Here is a 15892-nt window from a genome sequence, read left to right on the forward strand (position 1 = left end):
AGGTTAGGAATGCTGGCAATCATCTGGGGAGACTGGTTAGTGGGCTGAGCACAGGTGAGGAGGTCACAAGCACAAAACAATCACTTCTTTTGTGCCAGTGCCCTGTAGTGGTTCAGGTCAAGGGAGATGCCTCAAAAATTACATATGTGTGTTAGGAGGGCCATCATACTTCTGTGACTTTGCTACTTTATCATCACAAAGTTGCATCTTGTGAGAATTAACTCTCTAGGTTGTTGTTAATTTAAGGGAAAGAAAACAGTTTTGTCAACAAATATTCTCAGATGAATTATTTGGTAAAACTTTTGCAAGTTTGCCTTAAACTAATTAAGTATTAATATTCTTACAGAGAGAGATGGAGAGGGATGTAACAGCTACCTGCATGCTTCCAGGGGATAGATGGCTAACCAGGGCATGTGTTTCATTTTACCTGCAGTGCAATGAACTGTACTGACCTGCCTAATTTTCTGAGTCTTTAAGGAATGGAGGTTTTGTTCTAAGCTTTTTTGCCAGTACTCCTAGAGACAGTCTAAAATGCATAAACCCAGGTGTAATTTTAATTGGCATCTTAAACTGAAAATTTTGTAATAAAGATTCTCTTGGACCTTAAGGCAGAGCAGTACTGTTCCACAGCACTGTATTTCAAGTAAGGAAGGAACCTGGATTCTAGATCTGAAGCCCCAAGTTGTTTTCATAAGACTGTCACAGAAATTTATCAGTGAATTGTGGGGGTGAGCTGGGCACAGTGTTGGAGACTGTGGTGATGAAAGACATCTCTTGTATACCCATACTTTTCAAGAAAAAATATTTGTTGTGAACCTTTGGAATCATCCATCAGAAGTAGCTGAATGTAGATGATCTTGTTGATGGAAGAAGAGGAATAACACCTGGCTTTGGCTGCAGTAATTGGCTACTGTACTCAAAAGAGCAGTCACTGCACTGACTGTTCACCAGGTGGACTTGAGAAGGTGCCATCTCTCCACAGTCACTGTTTTGGCTGTGAATACCCTTCCAGAAACCAGTTGGGAGCTTCTTGCGTTTGGGTAATTTTAAGGACTTCCAATCCTGTGCCTCACTGGTCTAAATAACACAACGGGGCCTGTGCAGCTGGTACAGCTCTGAACATCCTGGGAAGAGAGAGAAGAGGTGAATGTGGAGTTAAACACAACAGATTTGTCCAAGGAATATCTTCATTTCACAGAAATATTTTCTTCAGGATGACCTTCCAGATGCCTTGTGATGTCCTCAGGGTTACTATAGCCAGTGAAAATAAGTTATAGGAAAATGCAGAAATAAGCTTTCTGAAGTCTTTAAATTAATTTTTTCCAACCCAAAGGACTATGCAGGATCACTGTATAACTTAGACTGGAAGGGATCACCTCTGGAGCCCACTTAATCTAACATCCTGCTCTGAGGAGGCTGAGTTAGGTCAGGTTGCTACTGACCACTTTTTTTTTAGTGTCCTTTAATTAGTATAATTAATGTCACTTAACTGAAGTCTTTCAATAATACATCTTGAAAGTGGACTTGAAAATGAAACTTTGCAAGACATAAAAATGCAATTATAAGATTGTTTTTACTAACCCCCTTTTCTCTCCTCCAACCTCTATCAGGTACTGTCCTACTCTTTCAAACATTGATTTGTCAGAGAAGCAATTTTCTTAGTGGCAGTTCTGAAACTGTACTTTGTATGGTACTGCTTGTCTTCAACAGGAGAATAAATTGCAAGTCTGTTAGTTTATCTGAAAAGTATGCTTAAACTCCTGGTGAAATAACTTTCCAGCTAGTGCATGGTTCATGTCTAAAATATGCACAGTATTTTTATTGTGAGATGCGGTGATGCAATTTGTACACCAACAACTTCATGATTTAAGTATTTTTATGCAAAGCACAACATGAACTTCCTATGTGGCATAACTTAGTTTACTTGGATGAATTAAAGGTTATCACTTTTCACGCGTCCTTGAGATAACTGCTACAGAGACTGAAATATTTAAACAATTCCTTAAACTGCAGACCCAGAAAGGCAGAAAGATTCCTGTGAATCTTGCTCTCAAGGCAGGAGCGTGGGTGTGAATCCATGTCCATTCTGTGATCCTTAGCATACAGACTAAGCAGAGGAGTTTCCTTCTACCTCCTTCTCTTTCTGCCAGGCTGCTTGCTTACACACTACCTTTTGTTAAATGTCACTTTTAGCACTTTTTATTGCTGTCAAGTTCAGCTGAACTGAAGTAAAATACTCCAGAGAGTAAAGTGATGTAGCAAGAGATGCATATTAACAAAACTCCCTTAGCTAGAAAAGCCTAGACTGAAAACATCTCTAACTACTCTCTTGCACTCTTGCTTTCATGTTTGTACCTAAGGTTAAGGCAGTGTATTGGGTATCAAAACACTCCCCAGTTCAGACTTTTAGGTTAGGAATGCATATATGCTCCTTGCCCACTTGGGAGGTATGTGTAAGGTTACAGTCCAGCTCCGAAAATGCAGTCTCACGTCCAAGATGGTGTATCAGGCTTGCAGCAAGAAACTGCCTTCTGTGCAGCTGACAAGAGTTGAGAATCAGAAGTCTCTTTTCTCCAAAACATGGAAGAAGTATGGGGCGTTATTGTAAACAATTAATTCGTTCTGAGTGTTGTGCTGATTGACATAAAGTGAAACAAAGATTAGAGTAAATGGAAGAATTAATTTGATTTTTCCCATATTAGTATTCTTTTTTCATATTATTATTATTTCCATATTGCTATTAGCGCCTTCACTGAACCAATTGGAGGAAGGAAATGGCCTGCAGATTGAATTATTCTGTTTGATACATTGGTACTGTTTCTCTTTCAGATGAAGTGGACTACAGCAATTTCGGGACCAATACGCTGTCGAGGAAGAAGAAGGCTCTGGTGACACTGCGCAATGACAACCTCCGCCGGCGTCCCCACATCAACATTAGCATGCCTCACGATTTTAGACCGGTGTCTTCCATAATTGATGTGGACATTCTCCCCGAAACACACAGGAGAGTGAGGCTGTATCGACACGGGTGTGAGAAACCCTTGGGGTTTTACATTCGCGACGGCACCAGTGTAAGGGTGACTCCTCACGGACTGGAAAAAGTTCCCGGTATCTTCATCTCCCGTATGGTTCCTGGTGGCTTGGCCGAGAGCACGGGCTTGCTGGCCGTGAATGACGAAGTCCTGGAAGTCAATGGCATTGAAGTAGCAGGAAAGACTCTTGACCAGGTCACAGACATGATGATCGCCAACAGCCATAATCTCATTATCACGGTCAAGCCAGCAAACCAGAGGAACAATATTATTCGGAGCAGTAGGATGTCTGGTAGCTCTGGCCAGTCTACAGACAGCACTGCGAGTCACCATAGCTTGCCTACACCCCACGTGCTGCAGAACTTCCACCCTGATGAAATGGAGAGTGACGAAGAGGCTGACATTGTCATCGAGGGTGGTCTGGAGCCACAACACATTCCTAAACTGCACAGCCTTACTTCCAGTAGCCTCTCCCGAATCAATGGCAGCAGCCTTAGCCACAGACTTCAAAGGGACCTGGTGCTCAACAACAGCTCTGGCCGAGAAAGCAATGGCAACCTCCACAAATTACTCAGTTCCTTAAAAACTGATCCCCGACACAGTCTGGTTATCCCCAGAGGAGGTATCGAGGAGGACGGAACAGTCATTACACTTTAGTAGCAATTTCTGCAATTCTCCTTACAGTCTTAAGTGCCAATTGGGACAATCGACTCGTGCAACACGTGCACGAAACAGGGAGCTAACCTAATTCACAGACCTCACGGGTGCAGAAATTTGTTGCTTTCTAGGAAGCGTGGCATCTGGAGTTAGACATAAAACTGTCATGCACTGTAAAATTTGTCAGGAGAAAGCCAGAGTGCAAAACCTGGTTTATGTCCCAGCCCTGAAGTGAGAACACAAATTTGTTTTAGTTGGTATAAACCTAAGCAGTCTTACAGGCTACCCATGGCAGTGTTATATACTCGGGTTTGAAAGCGTGGGTAGATGTATTTATACATGCATATATATGAATTAGATTTTAATAGTAACAGGCATGTCTATTTGAAGTGGAATCTGGTTTTCTTCTAATACCAGCTAAGGAGAGAGTGCTTCTTAATAGCTATACCGTCTTCTTCTGTTACACACAGCCAGCCCTTCTGCCGACTTGTTTACACCGTCTTTTCAGCGTTATGTCTAATCCAGACGAGCTCTGTAAAAGCAGCCGTTTCCTATTCCGGTGGCAGCAGCGTTGGGGAGACGCTGCAGACCCATTTTCCAAAGGAAACGATGGAAATCCATATCCATGTAAAGCCGCGCGTTGCCCGCGGCCCGAGGGGCGGCGCCGGCTGTGGCCGCGGCTGCCGGGCCATGGGCGCCACCTGCTGGCCGGCGGGGGCACCGCAGCGGGGGCAGCGCCGCTGCCGCCATGTATTCTCTTACCATATTTATTAGATGATACCTCCTTTTTTTGATTTGTTTCATTTTTTTCCCCCCCTTCCCGCATCATCTCTGTTTTTTCAAAATCATGGTTCATGTGAGTTTTTAGGCGTGCAAGCCTCAGAGCTGACACAGGTCCTTGCTGTACCTTTGGGGCAATCCTTGACAAGAGATTGCCCTGCGAAGGGGAGAGGTGCTGACTGACTCTCAAGCCTAACTTAGAATAGTTCTGTTATTTTTGGACTCCTCCAGTAATAAAGCTTAATGTCTACACAGGACTTCTAGAAGGTTAAAATATACTGGATGTATGTGAAGGTCAGACACCTTTGCTGGGTGGCCAGGTGGCTAGTGAGTGACCAGTGACTGTTGAGTCAGTACCTGTCTGCTTCTGGAATCACCATGAGTTTTATGAAAGTGGTCTAATCTAAAATATTTTGTTATATCTTGATCAGTGTAAGGAACAAAATATAAATGTTTTAAAATGTATTTTTCTACTTTTAGCTTGTGTCATTTGCTCTTTGTTTTTAACTTTGTAGTACATTAAAGCTTTTTTTATATGGTGGAATAGACATTTCTTAAATATTTTATGAATATGAAAATTCAGGAGTCTTGGTTTGGAAAATTTACATTCCGTTTTGGAATCTGTAATGGCTGGAAAAAAGGATGTGTGGACTAATTAATTGTTGCTAATTTAGAATACCTGTGGAACAACCAGTCTTCTGCTCATGGTTAAATATCTTTGGGACAATGAACTTAGTTTATTTCTTTTAGATTTGCTTTAAGAGTTTATTTTAAAAGTCTTTCACTTACTCTAATTAAAACTTTCTAGGTATCAAAGCAGCTATGGAGCTGTACTTATTTTTCCCAGCACAGTAAGAATAGAACATTGATCCTGTTCGTCTCAAAACTGTGTTTGTACTTTACCAAAGGTTTTCATTAAAAAAAATAAATCTGATTATTGGTGCAGTAAAACAAATGAATAGCTGGATATGCTTCAGTCAATCAGACCATCTTATCTGGAAAAATTTGTTACACTTTAAATAAGACTACTTTTATGAATAAGTGGATTTGTCTGGCTGAAGTTACTCATTTTACCTTAGTTAACTGATGAAAATGTGACCTTGTCTGCAATAAAATGTTCGCTGTCTTACTTGTACTCTGTATTTTCTCCCTGTGCCTCAAGCATTTTATGTGGAAGTATCTCCCCTCTCTATGAAAACAAGGTATCCAGTTTGGGTGGCTCTTCAACTATGCAACTATTTTAGTGCAGTATCTTTTCTCGGTGCTGGTTTTCCTAAAGGTTCCTGTTATTCCGATTTCCATGGGAACTAAATAGCTTCCTACCCTCCTCACAGCATGGCCAGCTGCAGACCTCTGGGCCTTTGAGGGGTAATTCTGGCTCCATGGAAAGAGGCCAGGATCCGTCTGATGGCCACTCTGCACCCCTTTGCCCGGAGCCTGCTGGCTCTCACTGTCCACGGAAAGCGTTCCAGTACCATCTATCCGAGCTTTCCACCCCATTCATCGCAGGAAGGAGGAAGCATAAATTGTTTCACATACATGTACAAATTACAAACAGAACAGCCAGCTGTTGATGTGTCAACCTTGGATCCAAAAAGTAACTTGGATCTAAAAAACAACTTTTTAGGCTTGCAAATATTTTGTGCAGCATCGTCGTGGGGAAAATAAACAAGCACACATACACAAGCCAGCTTCTATTTTGAGTGCCCCGCAGCCGCAAGCGGCGCTATGTTGTACACTCACAGTGAGCTCCCTTCCCAACTCACGCCGTAATGAGAGGAATCTGCCTGGAAGAGCGGCTGAGCCGCTCGGGTTTCGCGGGCCGGGGCCCCCTCGGGTGTGGGACAGAACTGCCGAAGGGGGCTCTGAGGGAGGGCTGAGGGAGCAGCGGCGAGCCAGCCCTCGCTAAAGGCCACTTCCTCCACAAACGCTCCTGCAGACGGAGCCCCGCTCCTGTCCCTGCACGCTGCAGGGGTGGCTCAGAGGCGGCGGAGCCTGAGTTTCCTACATGCAAGCGCGATTCCCTGCCCGGGCACCGGCCATAAGCGCGCTCCGTATGTACGTACGCTCCGTATGCAGCGCCGGAGCGCGGGGGCCGAGCCGCTCCCGCCCCGCCTGCCGGCAGCGCGGCTGCGCCGGCCCGCCCGGTCATGTGAGGGGCGGCGCATCCCGCTGGGAGCGGGACGTGGGATGGCGGCGGCTGCCGGCGCGGGTGTGCGGGCTGGAGCCGAGGTGCCGGACGCCTGCCCCGGCGCGGACAGCGGGAACGTGTCCCTGAGCCAAAGCAGGGCCTCCGGCCTCGGGGAGGCGGAGGACGAGGATGCCTCGGAGGCGTCGCTCAGCGCCACCGCCGCCGCCTACTCCGCGTACCTGCTCGCCGACCGCAGCCTCTTCAGCGAGCAGGTGGGCGAGGGCCGGCCCGGGGGCTCCCGCACAGCTCCCGGCTCAGGGAAGGGCTGCTCTCGATGGGAGCGCAGCCCTCTGGAGCTGGACACGCTCCTGGGCTGGGGCTGTGCAGGACAGGACGTAGCGGGGGTCGCATCCCTTGGGCTGAACGAAGCCGAGAGAGGGAAAAGCCTGTGGGATTCCTGTGGGACTCGCTGTAGTCTGACCGATGTGGTCTTGTTTGTGAGGCTGGCCAGGGTTTTGTGAATGTGTGTCTGTGTATGTTTTCAAGCGCTTTAAATGACCTGTTTTGCAGATAGAAAGCTTAGACAAGAGTCTGGAAGACTTACTGACAAGGGTGGATGAATTCGTAGGAATGCTGGATATGGTACGTATAAGTTGGATGTGGTTGTGTTTTCAAAGTCAGATTAAACACAGTTGAATTGGTGTTTGTAAGTAAGACACAGAGAGAAAAAAGCCTTTAGTCTATGTATGTTCCAGAATGAAAACACATTTGATAATCAGATTACTTATTTTGGTAATCAGGTAACTCATGGATGAAAACTACCAAGCTTTCATGTCAGAGCAAAATGTGTCCATATAGCTATATAATCATAGAATGATATAGAACTTAGTAGGGAAAAGACCTCTAAAATCATCAAATCCAACCATTAACCCAGCACTGCCATATTCACCCCTAAACCATGTCCCAAACTGCCACATCTTTTAAATACCTTCACCACTTCCCTGGGCAGCCTAAATACCTTCACCACTTCCCTTGTCAGGCTTAAATGCTTGACAACCCTTTCAGTGAAGAAATTTTTTCTAACTGGATGTTTGTGTAGTTGTATTTGTATTCTTGTTTAAAAGAACAGTATGATATTCTTCTTATTCTTGGAAATACACAAAGACATCCTTTATTGGGTTTATAATGAAAGTATCTAATCCAAGTTGCCAAGCCTCCAAAGCTAGATTTGTCTTTAGGGGACCCTCCTTTCAGAAAGGCAGCTTTGTTTTCACTTTTCTCATGGGATTAGATGGGTGAACTGAATGGAAAGTTCCTGTAAGCTGGCACTGGTAGGTAGGCTGCCTTTTAAAGTGTAGCACATATGGTTTTCCTGCACAATTCTGTGGTAGGTTTGAGGTTTTTTTAATACCAGTAAGCTAAAATTTTTGTGGCCTCACTTTTGTAACAAACCCGAGGAAAAGTACAGGTGGTAAAACTTAAGACAAAATTTTAGCTTAGTATGTTTCTTTCTTTAGTGTGTCTTAGAAAATGTTCCATCTCACTTCAGAAGAGATTGTATTACCCTACTTTTAATATAAGTATAAAGCTAAATATTAGTCTCTGCAAAATACATTTTGTTCAGCATTTGAAGAAGAAACTATACAAAAAGTTGTGTAGTGTACTGATTTTAATGCACTATAGTGTATTGAATTTAATCTAGTGTTTTTATACTAATTTATTCCAGTATTTTTAAACTCTAAATTGTAGGCTGTTGATTGGAGTACAGTTCTGGTTTCCAGAATAAAATCTACTAAATATTTTGTTTCCTTCATTGATTTTTGTATTATTTCTTTGCATTCTTTAGATTAGAAGTGATTCCTCTCAAGTTGTCAATGAAAGTATACCTGAAATTTATACAAAAGCTACAGAAATGAGGCAGATATATAGGAAGATTGACAAACTAGAGGTATGTATTTGCTGTCTTCTAGATGCATTTTGTTTCCTAACCGAAGGAAAAATCAATGTCTGCATATTTGTGTGTGTATGTGCACACATGTGGAGTGAGCTCAGGTGAGTTGTGCTCTCCATGTCCATGCTGGGTTCAGTACTTCAGGGTTAATAAAGAGAACTACATTTATGAAGAATTTCTGGGGACTGTGGGAATTCCAGATGTGTTTTAGATCTTTTTGTAACGTATTTTAAAAAAAACCCAAATTGTTCGTTGACTGTTTAAAGCAAGGCAGTTTTTTGTGTTAGCTTTCAAAGTTTCAGAAACAAATAGACTGAGAGATCTCTTGATCCCTAATAAAACTTCAAGACTGTGTTTCAGATCCTTGGTTTTTCTTTTGGTGGTAGAAAGGCAGGTAGGTGTCTAGATTCTGAAAAATCCAAATTAGTTATTTGAAAGGTAAATTGGAAAAGGAAGATTATTTTATTAGATTTAACCTGGTTTTCAGCCTTTTAAGTATCTCAAGTAATTTCTAGCATTAAAATGGACTTACAGGCAGAAGGGAAATTGAGCATGAAGTTTTTGACCACTCATTTAAGCAACTGATCTTTCACCACTCTTTTGCAATACATAATCCTGTTTTGTCATTACGGAAAGTGTCATATTTATTTTGTTGGTTTTTTTTTTTTTTTTTACACCAGGCTTTTGTGAAAATGATTGGGAATAGTGTAGCTGGACTGGAAGAACGGGTCACAAAGGCAGAAACAGACCTTGGAGCTTTTCCCAGCACCTTCAAGAAGCTCTTGCACACAATCAGCATGCCATCCTTCCTTAATGTAAGTAAAGTTTTGCTGCCATGTGACCAGCTTAGTTGCTCTGCTTACTAGAGCAGATGATTAAAATAATAATAAGTTTGTTGCACATGTATATGAAGGTAGCTGTACATTTTTAATATACTTGATCAGGGTTTTTACAGTTTTCAGGCTTCTTTAAAAAAAAAGGAAACAACCAAAATTAAAAATTTAATTTCTTATAAGGATTTGTGTAGCATTACAAAACAAGGCTGAACACACAAAGAAATGAATGTGAAGGACACAAACAGGCACATAATGCACAAGCCTTTATACTAAAGCACCCCTGGTCTCTGGTGGTATGCAAAGCAAGTACAGGCAACACTGCTAGAGGATCCTTCTACATTGATAACATCACTGCACAAATGTTACCAAAAAGAAAATTAGAGCTAATCCGCACAGTATTTTTAAAATAAAGGTTATATTTGTATTCAGTGGACACAGTTGGATAATCATGTTAACACCTTGGTAGCTTTCTAAGGATGCAGTTTTCTCCATCTTTCCTTGTGGACTGTTCCTTTACAAAATGCTTGAAACACTCTCTCTGGTGTATTTCGGAGATGCCTTACCTAACACTGAACTGGCATTGTGCCTCAGGTTTAAAATAATCTTTTGGTTAAAAAAAAGTCACCTGAATTCCTGATGTTTCTTGACATCACCTGGCAGTACATCATTTGTAAGTTCTACTCATTTGCATCTTGTCAGCTCACAGATTGTTTTATCTTTTAGTGTATCCATACTGTACTAACTCAGTTTTCTGTGTTCTGGTAAGAATGATGTAAAAAGTAGCTTTGTAGAAGGGCAGAGGAAGAAGGTTGTGGCTTTTTGAGGTTTTTTTGTTCCTACATCTTCCAAGCATATATGGCAGCAGAGAAAACTACATATAAAAAGAACTTGTGTTGTCTTGTTAAGGCTCAATTCAAGGAACTTGTTCTTCACTGCTGTTTACTGTGCAGTCTTTAAGTAAGTTAGTTTCTCATCTCATTTCTTCATTTTCCTTAGTGTTTAAGTTTAGGAGTTCTGTAGTTTGTTTCTTTTAAAAAAAAAAACCCTAAAATCAACAACACAAAGTTGCACTTTATGGGCCAGTTACAAACAAAAAACCTGCACAAGTTGCCTTGAAGAATACTCAACAGTATATTCCATTTTTTTCTATAAGCAGTTACTAACCAAGGAATTACAGTCTTCACTCGAAAAGTTTGCTAGTTCAAAGAAAGTACTTTTTTAGTGTTGTATGGGAGCACTTTGTCAAATTTGCACTTTTTCCACAATTTAATAGGTAGAAAACCTTTGAAAGTGTCAGGAGGGTGAACCTGGCATCTCCAGTGATTTCTTAGTTTGATTATGGATAGCAACAAAATAACACTTAGAACTTACTGGCATTATTTGATTCACTAAAAGGCAGGTTACTGTTCCAAAGTGATTCTGGGTATTGCATAGTAAGATACCGACTTCCACTTGTAAACACAAGCATAGGTGAATGAAAATGCCTGTAGAGATTTCTTCACTTGCCTGATATTTAACTAGCTCAATACATCAATGGTAAAATACATGTTTGGAAAAGAAGGTTATTCAGATGTCATGATTTTCACTGTAGCTGTAGTTCACATTTTACTGCTAGTTTTAATTTACTCAAATACCCTCATTCTCTTCCCATTTAAATGTATCTGTTTCTTTACACAAAGGCTGTATTTTTTATGTTTCAAGATGTGTATTTATAATCTCCCTTTCAGATTTTGCCCAAAGTTCCTCCCTTGTGAATACCAGGCAGTGTAAAGAACAGTACTATAAGGCTTCTAATATCACTAAGAATGTAGACTCTCAAAAGGTAAAAATGTCTGCTAAGCAGCTGCAAAAATAACTGATCCTAAATGTGTACTTAGGCAATTGTGGGTACTGTGCCTGCCTATAAGTTTCCTCTCTGGATTGAAATTACCCCTTTCTTGCACAGAGGCAAATACAGCACCTCTTAAATCCATGTCAGGAGTTACAGAGTACCTGTGACCTTAGTTTCCCATGCTTGCAGATTGTTATGTGATATGACAGTACAGAGTAGCAAAGTATTTTAAAAACTTTGATTTTGAAGGTTGTTTTTACATTTGGCAAAATTTGTGATACGGGGAATACTGATAATATGCACTGTTTATATATCAGATCTTTGGGGTTTTTTTTAATTTCATTGCAACTTGAATGACAAAACAAGCTTAGAGAAATTAATGGTATTGTAAAGTTAAAGACATAATTTAATATATCAGCAATTTTGTGTATAGCAGGAGAATTACTTCGTATGGAGTACAAGTATACAGCTCAACTGAATATTGAGCTGTAAACCTACAAAACCACTTTGTTTTGTAGGTATGGTTACTTATATCTTCATTTTGGTGCTGTAAGACCATTCTAAACTCCAAGGCTATCAAACAATAATATTTGGTGTACTTCTAACTTTATTATTGGTGAAGACTAAGTTCCTCATTCCAGACTGACAGGGCTCTATGAAAGAGTTGATCAAAATATTTTTATTAGTTGAAAAAAACATTTAATGAGTGAGATCTTGATTTCAAGCATTCCATTTAATGCCAAGCATTGAAAACATACCCTGTGTCTGCACTGTGTGGCAGCAAGGCTGACACAGTAGTCACTAGTGGTCCTTGATGTTGTCTCTTTCAATGAGCCATTGGATACAGCAAAACATTGTACAATTAATATGTAAAAGAAACATGTACACCTTCCCTGAAAAACAGTGTAACAGCTCTTTTCCAGTCCACTACCAGATTTTTTTAACATTGTGTCCTATGAAGAAGCTCAGCAGGAGCAGCAACCTTCTTGAAAGAATAATTTGCTAGGTGTGTTTCCATAGGAAGACTTTTTGAGTAACTAAATGAGAACCCAGGCCCAGAGTTGACTCAAAAGAAGTGGCTGAGGAGAATTTGAAGGCTGGAGCAGAAAAGGTAAAGGTGTATGGCTTGGAAAGGATGAAGGTTACAATGACTCTCCCATCAGCTGGATGGTGCAGTTTGGCTCCTGCAGTGCTGGCATATGGTACATGCTCCAGGACTGGGTCCTTTAGGTGCTGGAATGGCAAAGGTCAAAGGCTGCATTTCTTCACTAACTTTAGGAACGTGCCAGGCTTATCTGAGCTATGATTAAGAATTCATCCAACTAAGTAAAATGTCTTAAAACTTTTCTTGTTTTGCTTTTTAGCTCTGCAGGCTTTGTTTTAAACTGCTTTATGAAAAAGGTGAAAAATAAATTTCTCTAATTTGCAGAAATCGTCTTCCTCACGACAGCAGCAGACCCTTTATGAACCTCCAGTCCTCTTCAAGACTGAAGACTATTTTCCATGTCTTAATGAAGCACCTTATTGATGATTTTTGCTTTGGGATTGATATGAATCAGACAGAATAGAGAGAGCCAAGTGAACAAAAGGAATGCCAGCCTCAGAACAACTGCATTTTCTAAGCACTATTGATGGCATATTGCCATTCTGATTCTCATTGTCTTCCTTCAGGCAATATTTTCAGGTAATCTTTGTGCACATTATTTCAAAAGCCTTCCTAAAACACCATGTAAGTTTCCAGATTATTTTGGGGAAGGAATTTAAGAATATTTTTGCATTACTTTTTTTTTAATATGGAAATAATAGGAAACAAACTATTGTATATAAGTTTTTTAACACATAAATATCTGTGCTGCTGCACATGTAAATAGCTATATTGCAGGCAGGGGGTTTATTTGTCTTTTTTCATAATGTGCTGATTGAGTTGAAAGAAAAACTATGCATTAGGTTTGACATCTATTCCAAGGTATAAGCCTGGTCCCTGCAGTTTGTACAGAGAAATGCGCCGCATTTGGATTTACTTGTTGCAGGGGCAGGACTTGGAAGGTCGTCCAGGAATCAAGGACATGGCTCAAGCCATGTGATGTAGTCCTAGTTCATAAAGCAAACATCCTACCCCACTGATGATCCTCAGGTCCCAGTGACCCAAACTTTTAATTATTGCATCATTGTATTGTTTGATGTGTAACCAGGTGGACGTGAAATAAATTTATATAGAGAGAGATATAGATGTATAAAATCTGCTGTCAAAAGGAACAAGAATCTAAGCTCGGGAGGAATGACCCTGGACTGAACTTCAGTCAGGTACCTGGCCAGATTGCTTTTCCTTCACAACTCTGTGTGGATACTGAGGCTTCCCATGCTGATTGCAATTTGTATTGTCAATAAACTAATAGCTGGCTAACCCCTGTTGTGGTCTTGCATTTCACTGGACAGTATTTACCCACCTAGCAGGTGTTAATCATAAATTGATGTATTCCTCTGAACAAGTTTTATCTCTGCTGCTCTATTGCCAGTGTAAATCACTAGAATACTCAAAATACAAGTCTGGGAGGATTGCTTTAGAGAAACAATATTTCTCTAGATTGCATGTCGCACGCACAAAACAGGTATGTAGTTGCAGAGCAGAGATTATATATTAATAGATCTGTCTCCAAAGACCAGCAGGAATTGGGTTCTAAACATCTTAAATGTATCTGAAGCAACATTTATTAAAATTTAAAACAAAGATTTTCAAGTCAAAGTTAGTAGGCTCTAAAAGTGGTTCTGATGTAAAACTTACCTGAATTTTAACATAGGAAAATAATCACATAAACATGCAGAAAGAAACAGACAGGACTTTGAAGCAGGGCTCCCCTCCCATCCTCCTTGCTTTCATAAATAATTCATTATTCAGATGTTCCACTGGAGCAACAGTTGCATTTCTAAAAGGCGTGGTGCCTTTCATTGTATGCATAAATATTGCTTGAAGGTTTATCCCTCCTGAGTGAGATCTAATAAAATTACACACTTAGTGTAGCAACAGAAAGCTGCAGTCAAGTACTCTTAAACATGCTAACACTGGTGTGAAAAAAAAGGTAATCTTTAGAGCAACTTTCTAATTAAATGAATCACCTTCTCAAATAACTTTGTCCTCTGCTGTGTGGAGCCAAAATACAGTTTCTTTTAAAAAGATGATGTTTGAAATATTAGTAAAGATTTCAACAAGTTTATACAGCTGAATATTTTTTCACACAATATTGTTCATATTAGTAAGAGTGAACATTCATATATCCTGCAGTGGGCATTTTTGTTGAACTATTGTATGGAAAAAAAAGAGCTGTATCTTCAAGGCACACCATCAATAAAAATCAGATAGTTGCTATAATTAGTATAGCTCTATGATGGAAATTCTCCAAAATATTTTTATTACTGAAAATAATGGACAATACATGGAAATTTGTTAAGGAAATGCTGCAAAAGACAGTAAATTAATCGTGGCTTTTAAAAGACATGGTACAAAAAAGCAAGGTCGCTGTTCATCTGTTACAAAATTAGGCACATGGTTATGAAATTAAGGCATTCTCATAATACTGGCAAAATGCACCCTGCTGTTGGTTTGTTTGCACCTTGGCTGCCTCCTTATTCATGGTCAGCCTCACATCGCAGGAATAGCACAAAAAATATCCCAGGTGTTCACACTCAGTTAATAAATACTCAGAATATTCCTTTATTCTGTCTGCTGTTACCTTGTATTAGTGTAAAACCAGTAATAACTATATTGTGAATTAGGTTCAATATTTACCGGGTTTGCCAGCTGTAAACAAAATCTGAATCTCAAAATCCACTGATGCCAATATTCACAGCCCCAGAAGGCTCTACCTGCGTCTTTTCCTGCACCATGTTTATCCTCTTGCCTGAGTTCCAAGATACAAAGCCAGTACCTATGGGCCTGCATCACCTGTTTTTCACATCAGAGCTCTTCATATAGAACTGGTGTAAAGCAAGATGTGGTTGTGCTGTGCTGCTAAAGGTTGGGTATCAGGCACATGAAATGAGCTAGTGTTTAATATCAACAAAGTAGTCTACATGCACATCTTACTTTTGTTTCTATGTCATTAAGCAAACGTTTTAAAGCAATCCTAGCAAAAGTAATGCTAAAAGTTTTTATGTTCCTGCAGTTAAGAACATAGTCCATTCTAGGCCCATGTTAAAATTAGCATTAGCCTAATGCTAATTGAAACTAATGCAGCTTTCTAAAAGTTATCTGTTTGCTGTACAATGTATGTCAATATGTCACAGAAGCTGCATTCACAAGATATTCACAGTGAGGTTATATCACAGTCAGGTTGGACTGAAGGTTAGAGGCCTACACTTTTCATAGCTCCTGGACAAAAATAAGCATGATCTGTCTTGCATAGATATTTAATTATATGATAAACTCTGCCTGAAGTCAGCACATAAAGATTGATATTTATATTTAATATTTTTTGGACCAGCAGATTTTGTTCCAATCAAGTAGTGCTGCAAATGCAGTAAAGCCCAAAGAAATTACAGAAGGATGCAGAGGGCTGAAATGAAAAGAAACAGGTTTGATTATTTATGTGATCAAATAAGATAAATTACTTAAGGATGCACTGGATTACATTGACATAAAAACCTGTGGCATTTCATTACTTCTGCTGACAATAACCT

General features: G+C 40.3%; 2 protein-coding genes across 2 annotated transcripts in view; both read left to right on the forward strand.

The window, feature by feature from the left end:
* Positions 1-4292, forward strand: part of PARD6G (par-6 family cell polarity regulator gamma) — a 63428-nt gene extending 59136 nt beyond the window's left edge. Inside the window, exon 3 of the mRNA XM_054285104.1 lies at positions 2830-4292. Within this exon, the coding sequence (XP_054141079.1) occupies positions 2830-3689 (860 nt within the window). The 3' untranslated portion in view covers positions 3690-4292. The remainder of the gene's footprint in view (positions 1-2829) is intronic.
* Positions 4293-6629: 2337 nt separating this feature from the next.
* Positions 6630-13622, forward strand: BLOC1S4 (biogenesis of lysosomal organelles complex 1 subunit 4). The gene is made up of 5 exons (XM_054284938.1): positions 6630-6872; positions 7171-7242; positions 8447-8548; positions 9232-9366; positions 12648-13622. Exons 1-5 carry the CDS (start codon positions 6660-6662, stop codon positions 12744-12746), a joined length of 621 nt encoding a protein of 206 aa, XP_054140913.1. The 5' UTR covers positions 6630-6659; the 3' UTR covers positions 12747-13622.
* Positions 13623-15892: the final 2270 nt, after the last annotated feature.

The sequence above is a fragment of the Melozone crissalis genome, unplaced genomic scaffold, assembly GCF_028551555.1.
Source record: "Melozone crissalis strain CALT ecotype California unplaced genomic scaffold, PUWL_Pcris_2 ptg000042l_1, whole genome shotgun sequence".
NCBI lineage: Eukaryota > Metazoa > Chordata > Aves > Passeriformes > Passerellidae > Melozone > Melozone crissalis.